The following is a 10,510-nucleotide window of genomic DNA, read 5'->3' as shown; positions in this document are numbered from 1 at the left end:
AATTATTAATTAAAAACTAGCTTTCCCGCCAAAAAAAATCTTCATTTCCCAAAGCCAAATGAGTAAGGCGTCAGTTCCCCCCCCCCAGGCGAATGAGGTTAGGCTTAACATGTTTTCGACCGATTATTTCAAACGATTATGTTTATTTTCTTAATGTTTGATGCATTTAAAATTAAACATTGTTAATTATTCGATCTTTCGGATTCATTCTGAAGTACTTTTGAATTAAAATAAAACAAATAAAGGAAATAAAAATTTCTAATCTGCATAGCGTTACTCCAACTGGTGTAGAAGATTCACGCATATTTGTTACCATAACTGGCATTGAAAATTCACGCATGCGCATTGTGTTCTGATTGTTGACAACTATTTTCTACGGATTCGGACTTAATTTAAATTATTATTAGGTTAGTTGTGTGCTTTTGTAATTAAATTGTATTTATGTTATAATATTTTTTGTATATGCTTATAGTTTTAAGTACATCGTTTCTATAAGTAGTTTTTTTTATCTGTTTCCGACCGATTATTTTAAACGATTCTGTTTATTTTCTTAGTGTTTGATGCATTTAAACATTGTTCATTAATTGATCTGCTCATGATGAATTTGAGAAAATTTTGTTGAAAAATTCTTGAGATATTACATAAATGAAGAAAGATATTCTTTTGTGCCCATAAAGTTTAAATGCTCAGTCACTCTGTTTTCAGTAATCATATTATTTAAAAAAATGCTTTATAATATTATGAGGGAATTAATTATATGACTATCAAAATTTGAAGTTTTAAAATATTTTGATGAAGAAGCTATTAAAATAGGAGTTACATAAAATATTTAATTATTAAAACTTTAACGAGCAATAAGGATGGCGAACCGGCAGTTTATAATAATGCTAGGTGTTGTTACTCTTTCACAGGATAAAAGAATTGCTACAGTGTACTGACAATAAAATTCTGAAAGGGCTAGAATTGTTCATTTTGCCACTTTTGTGAACAAAAATGAGTTAATAATCTTTTACCTCGTAGATTTATAAAATTAATCAAGATGATTTTATTAACATTAATTCAACCAAAGTAAGTATGTGCTTTGCATTGTAATGCTTGAAAGGATAATTTAAATCGCTTTTTTAGTTAATGATTAATAAATAGGAATATTATTTCATGATATTACTTTTTTTATTTCAAGCTGAGTACTGCAACTAATATTTTCCGATTTCTGATTTCTCTTTCTTTTAGTGATTTCTATTCTGTCCAGCTTTGTAGTCAAAATAAAAGTTACTGAAAGGCAGATATAATCTAACAATGTTATAATGAATTCTTCTGTTTATATAAACCTATTCAGTTTTCACAGGTAATGTATTTTTATGCATTAGAAGCAATTTCTAATAGCTTGCATAAATATTTAATCGTTTATACAAACTTTCTTAATGTTTTATTGTCTCTGAAATCATTTTATCTCATAACTATCCTTTAATTTTAGCAGCGTTGGACCTTTTCAATACATTGATTTTCTTGGTTCCACAATTTTGCTCTGTTGGATACGATCTCGTGTGGGAATTTTAGCCAAAGAGTAGGCACGCAAGGCTGCCAAATTAGCGATTATTCCATTCATAACCACTATACATGTCAGCAATTTAAAAAAGCTCGTTGAAAGCTTCTTTATTCCAAATGGCAGTCTCAGTGGGACTTCGACAACAAACTTCATGTGTTAAACCTCTTAGGCAACATTAGCCTTTATTAACTAACCAGAAAGCAGATACAGTTTTGATTCATTTACACATTCAACATACAAAGTTCAATGTTTACTCATCTTCATTTCTTGCTGGGAGGACAATCCCCATTCTGCTGTAACTGTCAAATATATGACAAACGATGTCAGAATGCCCAAATTTCATTATACAGCTTTTGCAATTTTTTCAAAGGCCTAACATTCCACTATCTTCCATGTTTAATGAAGCACTTCATGTTCACGTTTTTGCTTTTATAAAGTCAATTAAATTTTATTCATTCACTTAAATCTTGTTAACATTTGAGAGTACCTTTCTACCTTTCCCCCTTTTTTTAAACTTTTTTTACTTGATATGATTTCACTTTTTGCTTGGCATAACATAGTCAGCCCCGATGCTCTCTCCCAGAAAAAAAACTCCAATCCCTTATTTATTTGGTAAGTTTTTAATTAACTATGCAGTTTATTACTATGATTCTAAGCATTATAAATTTTGCAGCATATTGAAACGATAGTAAATAACTGTATTTTACTCCAGATCCAACATTTTGTTTTATTTTATTTAATTAATATTGACGATAATTTAAATGTGAGATTTCAAGCATAACGAAATTCGTTAAAATTTATTCGTAGGAAATATGTAATATTTTTGAATTTTTTCAGCAATATAACTACAGAAATCGAATTGATATAAATATTACTTTGTTTGACATATCTATTTATATAAATTGGGATTAAAAGATTTTCTAAAAAACGCTATACAAACTACGAATAATAGTAATTGTCAATTTTATTTGCCAGACATAAAAAAATACATTTTTTTTTTTCTGATTGAGAAAATATCAAAAATATATTTGAAAGTATTCTTTGTACTTCAAATTTTGAAACAGGGACTTTCACTGTATAAGAACATGAATATATAATACTTTTCAAATGCTCTAAAGAAACTTCTAACATGATCTTAAACTTAGTCGTTGATTTTAATGCTCAAGATATACAGTAAGGGGGCGGGACTAGCTAACCAGTTTTATGAAAGGTATAATTTGAATGGAATTAGTGTAATTTTAAAGATTTTAGAACTAAAAATTTAGTAAGCTGCTACTTATATATTGAAATAAGAATATACTTGAAAATTTCCAAGGGAACCATTTATTTCCAATGCCAGTGTTATGAACTGCTTTGAAGTGGCTAAAAATAAAATTTGGGTAGTGGAGGAATCTGCTTTTAAGAAGATATTATCATTATTAAAACTTTTTGATGGATTATATTTCGTTTCATCTAAAATTTGGGGTTTTTTCATCCTAGTATTATATTTGAACCTAAAAAGATATTTAAGTGTTTTTGCAGGTTGTGAAATAACTTGAACTATAATTTAAATTATGATTTTTTTATTGCCTTGCATAATCTTTTAGAATTTTGCTTTGACAATCATAATGATACAAATGTATATATCTTTATGTGCAGTCTTTCTTTTAAGATTCCATTCTCATTTTAAGGTTGTTTAAATTCAGCAAGATATATTCATAAAAACAGTTTTCTATCATATGTGCTTACATTTATTTTGCTCATTTTTTTTTTCATTTATTGCAAAACTGAACTTTATTTCATTTCGGATCTTGCAGATACATATTATCTTAAAATCTAGTTAAATGAGAGATAATTTTCATTTCCTTGTCAATTAGAATCCACAAAGTATTATGAAAAGGCTAATAGTTGAAGAATCACTTAAATTTTCTTCCTTGACCTTTGTAAAAAAAAAAAAGTCCTTGTATTGATTGCCTAATTTGATGCACACAAAAAAGAGCATATATTTTATTTCTTTTAAGGAAGAAGCATGTGTTGATGGCATTTCTGGATTTCAGTTCTTTTTGCAGAATCGCCTAATCTATATTCTCTGATAATAGATATTATAAACTTGTATTTGTGTATGCTACTCATATGCTTATTAGACCAATTAGTATCAAATAAATCCACATATTTTTTGTAAGATATGATATAAAGTTCCAGTTCCTTCACATATTTTAGAAAGCATATCCAGTACATTTCGTATGTGAAGAAATTATTCTTACATAATATCATACACTTAAGATTATAGACTTAAAGATTATCCATCAGATATTCTTGAAGTGTTTTTATTATGAAATGAGTGATGTGAAAAAGTACTAGACAGCAATTTAATAATACTCATTACTGTGTTATATATTGTCTATTTTAGCCCTGAAATACTGAAATAAACTCAATGATTCAAGCATAATGCATTTTTATTCATGAGCTATACCAAATGTGTACTTGTATAAAATGGCATCCAGGGTAAATACCAAGAAAGACACACTCCTTAAGTAATGTAGTTCACATAATCTCTCCATCTGTCTCTGAAACTTTATGTTAGGGATTCCTAAGATTAAAATAGTAATAGAATAATAAATAATAATATATAACATTTTTTAAAGTTATATGATTAACATTTTACAAAGCTGTTTTTATTTCTTAATGTTACTCAACTTTAATTCAATTATTGATCTTATAGTTTTTCATATTCTGAAGCCATTAATTGCTACAAATTATCTAAAATAAAAAATACTAAAAAGAAACAGCACTCAAAAACATATTATTGATGCATGAATAAAATGAAAATGTCCTGCATGTTATCATTAAGAACTTTGAAATTTCCCCAACTTTTTGATTAAAATGTTATTTAAAAGGTCTGAAAAAACTCGAACCTTTACACCATTGCACATTCTAAGTATCCAAAGTTTATTTGTGCCAAATTTGATAATTTTGAGTTTAAATTTTAGCATGAAATGCTCCAAAAGGGAGACAGACAACATTTTCTTTTAATGTTAGAAAATATAATTGCATAATAGGTATTAAATTGCATGGTTCTTCGATCAAAAAGCATGATGTCATAAAAATGATAGAAAAAAAATAATGTATGTTATTTCAAAAGTTTTAAAGAATATTTCGTTAAATTTGCTCAGGAAATTTGATACATTGCAACTTTTATCATTTCAATATTGCTTAAACAAGAAATTGGAACAGTGAATGCGAAAATTTTGACTAAGAAGGATGTAAAGCGTTTCATTGGTTTTGTTTATAAAACGCGTAGATCAAATGCACATAATGCACTGCATAAACTAGTAAGAAATCACATATGTGGATAGTTATGAAAAAACCGTATACATTATTTTTTATCTCAGATTTTAAATACTGATAATTTGGAACTGGGTGTTTTCACACTTTACCAAATAAGTGAAAATTTGTGTTCCTCAGTTTTATTCCTACTTCATGAACATCAGAAGAAGCTGATACCCTACATGTATAAATATGGAGGGTATAATATTTTACGGCCTTTTTAAGAAACTTTGGGTGGTCAAGTTTACTTCACTTTCATAGACGCCCAAGTATATGAAAAGTGCCTTAGCTTTTCGGTGAAAATCCTTGTTTGTTGTTTTCTTTTGATAAAATTAGCTTAAGTTCTTTCTCGGGTTGTAAAACGCACCGTATTCTTTATCTTCTCCTTTACTTGACTGGAAATGTTTTAATTTTTGACAATCTGAAGAATACGAAAAATCTCCTAAATATAATAAAGCGATTCTTCAGTTTTGCATTTTTTCATAATGGCTCTCAAAACACATTTTGTCCTGCATGTCCCATCCTAGTTACATTACTGACCTGTACTGATGGCCTTAATCATTTTCATGAATATATATAGTTGTAGAAACGTGCTTTTAGTCATTTCTGCAATGAAAATGTGATATGTATGCAAATATATAATTGGTATGCTTAATTATTGTTCTATAACTTTTGCTTTCTTCGGTATACTTCAGTATTTGTGTGATTCGAAAGCAAACTTAAATTGAAAAATATAAAATTCTATCTTCTGAATAATTGCTAAAAAAATACCGCAGGTAAAATTTGATTTGTAGCATTTCCTCGGCATTGTAGATCTCTATCCGATTTGAACCAAACTTTTTGACTGGAGGATTTTATTTTTCTAGTGTTTCTGAACTTGATTAACTCAGAAACGAGCTAAATGGACATGGATTTTAAAATTTTGCATTTGATTTCATGTCAGACGAAATGGTTTTTCACCGCATGCTATAAGTGACAACCTTTTGTGCAAATGTACATGAATATCGAGAGAAAAATACTTTTCTTCTAATGAAAGATTTTTTTCTAAAGAAAATTCTTATTCCAGCTTTCTTTTAATTTCAATGTAACACTAGGAATCAAATTTCTACCTTCTCATTTTAGGTCCTAAATATAAATAAGTGATGAAATAACTTCAAGAATATTAATAAAAGATTTTGCTGAAGGTCAAGGCTACCAGTTTTACCAAAGGTACCTTTTCATTCAATAATTTTTGTGTTTAAAATATACTTGAAAAATATATTTGTATTTACATGAATTGCAAATCGTTTATTACGTGCTTTGATTAAAGTAAATAATTTTTAAAAACCATTTTAAAAAGATTTATTATCAATGTTAAATTATTCTTTGTTGATATGAACTTTAATTTAATCGTCAGTGTTAATCTAAATAGAAAGGAATAAATAATAATAATAATGATAAAGTTTCTATAGTTAAGTGTTTCTGCAAGTCTTGAAACGTTATATGAGATTTACAAACAATTCACGCTATGATTCTTACTTCCCCTTTCGTTAACGATAGTTACTTGGGGATGCTTCATTAAGTGTATCGCTTAGTTATCTAATGAAATTAAAAACAATCAAAATGAACGTAAAGTTTTGAATTGAACAATATTAAGTTTAAAATTAATTTTTAAAAAAAAAAACCCTTCTTTCATTTCATTCCTCGTACCGTCCATCACTTTCGCTCAAGATGTGGTACGAACATGCTGCAATGTATTGCAAAAACCGATTTGAAAAATCATTGCGATTAAAGTTAGCATTTTATAGGGGGGGAGTTAAATAATAAAAATCAGCATGCCGTGTAATTTGTTAATATTTTCTGCATAAAATCAGGAAAAAATGCTGCAAAATACAAGAATTTTTAGTGTTTTTCATATATTTAAGAGTTAGTCCGAAAATTGGATTTTACAAACAGCTTTGATCATTTTTTGAAGCTTATTTGATTAGGAATAAAGTAAAATGCCTTTAAGTACCAATCCTGTCAAATCTAAAAATTCTGATTTTAACAGTTCACCAGATTCATCACTTCTGATTGAATATTCATGAAAAATTAGAGAGATTTTTGTCAAAAGCATTTGCTAATAATTTTTATTTGCCATTAACAACATAAAAAGTGAATATGTGTCGACAAGTTTGTTTTAAAATTATCTCTTCCTTGCTGTATTCTTTTGTTGAGATTTTTCTACACAAGGTTTTCTTTATGTAATGTTATCATTGTGGGGAACAATGAATTTTCAAATCTTCATAGACAAAATTTGCAGAATCGCTCGAATCTTATTTATAATAAAAGAATTATTTAGCTTAAGCTTTTTATATTCTAAATAGAATACAGAAAATTCAATAGTACATTTACTTATTATAGATTGGTAATAATGTTCAATGAAATTGCCATCTGGTTTGATTTATATCAATTTTTCATATTTATTAGATCCTTAAATTTTTTAAGCTTCTAATTGATAAGATATGGAATAACAAGAAATGGTAGATGGCATTAGAATTTGACTGGATTTTTCAATTGTCTTTATTAAGTGCTAACATTAGTGCAAGTTATGATTTCAAGATATATGTGCGGGATTTTCAGTTAAATGGAAAATATTTTTAAATAATAAAAAAATCAGTCACTTAAATTAGACTTTTATTCTAAGTGATGAGTTTTTTTCTAAGCATGTGTAACAACTGAATTTAAATGATCTAGTGTCCAAAGAACTGCATTGTATTATATTGGTCAGATATTTCATTTTTTTCCTCTTTCCTTTATTGAATTTTCTTGCTATCTTATGATTTTCATTTTGTAGAGTTTTTAATCAATTCTTTATGCAAGTTCTGTTTTTGAAGATGTATTTGGGAATTTCTTGGTCAGACACTAGATTAGGAGATGCATATAATCCAACATATGTATTACCCATTTAAGTCACTCATTTTTGTTTAGAGGAAAAATTGACTCAAAATAGATTATTCAGGGTTTGTCGGTGTCTGTAAATCGTGTGAACTGCTTTAATTTTTATCCCACTGTGTCCATCCTATTACTTGCTGCACAAAGTAAAAGTATTTTCCTTCAAAACACTTAGAACATTCATATTCTTATCTAAAAATAGATTATTGCTGATGCTTAATATTACTTTATTTGAACATATTAAAATTTGAAAATTCCATCAATTAATAAAATTTGATAAACCTTATGAAAGTAGGATTTTTTTCTGTTGCTCAAACTAATATCAAATTTAATAGAAATGTGACAGTAGGCATATAAAGTGTATATTAATAATTAATAAAAGTTTTCCCAATGCAGAAATTTCAGTAGTCTTTTAAATTTATGGAAGAAAAAAGTACAATTTTACAATTTATGTACGTACGGAAGACTTCATTGGCAACTTATTAAGTGCTTTTTCATGTGAATTCTTATTCATATTTAGTCTATGTATTGAAATAGGTTTTTATTTTTATTTTTCCTTTCTTAACACTATAATTTTTTTAGTGGCAGTCATTTTAAATTTATTAAATGTATGGATGGAATTTCCGGGCATAAACTCACAAGTATTAATGTAAAATATATTTTAGCAATTTAAAACGCATAGATATTTAATTTGTAAAAAGAATATATATGTTGTCCTCACTAATCTTGGTCCAATAGCTATGCTTATTTCTAATGGTTTAGAAATTATAGTTTCAATTGGAAAAATGTTTTAGATTATGTAAATAATTATCCTTTGCACTGTTTTAAATCAATAAATGTAAATCTGAAAAAAAAATGAAACCTATATTTTTATACTATTTTCTTAGTTATATTTTCTTCGAACATTTTAAGCAACACACACAAAAAAAAGTCTTCTGCGATAAAACTGACTGAATAGGATGCTTTGAATTTCATTCTTTTCATTAGTCAGTGGCCACTTTGAGGAGATGGAACTCTATTAATTGGATCATGTTTCTTGAAGTAGCCTCAAAACGGTCTGAAGTCGTTAAAAATATTAATTTATCTCGGACAGTTTAGAAACGGTCAAGAGACAATCCTGTTTATTAAAAAACGACACTTCTACTGTGTAAAAAAAATTGATATGACTCAAGTTTCAATTTATTAAATCCAATAAACGGAAGTTGTAAGAAAAATAATTGTCTTAATGAAATGACTTATCTGAAGAATATAACTTTAAAAAAAATCTATTTGTTTGTTGTTTAAAAATGTGGAATATATATATATTGACAAATAGCCATAAAAATAAGATTACGACGTATTATCTAATGAAGTGCATTCTTAAAAATTCTTTTCAAAATAACTTACAATTTTTGAGCTCTCCTCTCTCTATATCATTGCTTATTGTATTATTATATAAAATTTTGATTCATAATAGCATATGGTTTTTTTATTAAAAACATTTGTACATTAAAAAATAAGGTCTTCCAGATTACTTATGTTCATTGCACTTTTTTAGAATTTCTTCCTGTGAACTTAGCCATTGAGTCAGTACCCCCTGTTGCATCATGAAGAGCCAAGACAGATCGAGCTGGCATCAATCTGTAAAATAATAATATTTTTAGTATTTAGTGAAAGCAAATAAATAAATTAAACATTTTTGCAAAAATTAAACTTGCTAAAATTGTATCTGACACTTTTCCCCATATTTTCCAGCAGATAGACTTATTTCGAAAATATACTATTAATGTAAATCCGAAAAATATTTGCATAACAAGTAATTGAAGATATGCAGGAATTGACAAAAAATCTAATGATAAATACGAGTATTAAAGTAATAGTAAAATTTTACTCTTGTATATCAACACATTACGATGATTCCAACAGTTTTCATAGGGTTTCTATGTTTCAAAATGCATTGCTTAGTTACTGATATTACTCAGGATTTTATATTAACATGTAAATGAAATATTTCTAGAAAAATAAAACTAATTTAAATGAGGATATTATGTATATTGATACACTAGCAAGATATGTTGCTCAGAGAGACATGGTTTTTACTAAGAAGCAGAAATTGTAATTAAATTTAAGTAATAGAAAAAAGGTGAAAGTAAATTCCTGCTTTTTTTTGTGTCATGCTATCATAGAATACGATGAAGAATTCCAAAATTTGTCACTTCATTGAAGGTAATAATTTATCTAATATTTGTCTTTTTTAGAAACATTAAAATATTGATCTAATTATTTTTTGGTCAAAAAATCTTAATTGTATTCAGTTATGCTGGTAATTTATAAACAGAAAAATCTGAAAATTATAAATCTATTTCCATTTTCACTCAGCTTCGAAAAAATAATTTTTTAATTTTCAGTTATTTTTAACTTTTTGAAAAGAAATTGAACATATATGTATACTAGTAGTAAAGGGTACCAATTGTAATCTGACAGGTGACCTGTACCTCTATGTAGTGTCCCATATTGAAATAAAGGAACATAGTGCCCTTTGCCTTTTGGTATATAAATATAAATGATGCTGAAAATTTTAAGAATTATATTTTCCTTGCAGTGTCAGCAGCATGTATTGGAACAGCTTTCAGATATTTCAATATAGTAAGCATTGAATTATTATATATATTTAATAGCTCATCAGAGTTGAAATCAAATATTTTTATTGAAAAAGTTGATTTTTAAATGTCCGTGGGAGAAATTAAACAGGCTCTTATTATGATT

The 10,510-nt window shown here is 27.2% G+C and overlaps 1 protein-coding gene and 1 long non-coding RNA gene across 7 annotated transcripts in view; one reads left to right on the top strand and one right to left on the bottom strand.

Annotated features, from left to right (window-relative positions):
- The first annotated feature begins 1,244 nt into the window (after positions 1-1,244).
- LOC129960007 (uncharacterized) lies at positions 1,245-9,386 on the top strand. Its single transcript, XR_008783497.1, has 3 exons — positions 1,245-1,345; positions 5,975-6,061; positions 9,303-9,386. It is a non-coding gene; the product is annotated as an uncharacterized LOC129960007 (long non-coding RNA).
- LOC129960005 (short-chain dehydrogenase/reductase family 16C member 6-like) overlaps positions 9,219-10,510 on the bottom strand; it is a 67,931-nt gene continuing 66,639 nt past the window's right edge. For all 6 annotated transcript variants that reach the window (XM_056072985.1, XM_056072990.1, XM_056072987.1 and 3 more), the window contains one exon: positions 9,219-9,385. In XM_056072985.1, coding sequence (XP_055928960.1) covers positions 9,286-9,385 — 100 coding nt within the window. In that variant the 3' untranslated portion in view covers positions 9,219-9,285. The remainder of the gene's footprint in view (positions 9,386-10,510) is intronic.

Source organism: Argiope bruennichi, chromosome X2 (assembly GCF_947563725.1).
Source record: "Argiope bruennichi chromosome X2, qqArgBrue1.1, whole genome shotgun sequence".
In the NCBI taxonomy this organism is placed as follows: Eukaryota; Metazoa; Arthropoda; class Arachnida; order Araneae; family Araneidae; genus Argiope; species Argiope bruennichi.
The sequence above is the reverse complement of the archived record's forward strand: the minus strand, read 5'-3'. Positions and strand labels throughout refer to the sequence as shown.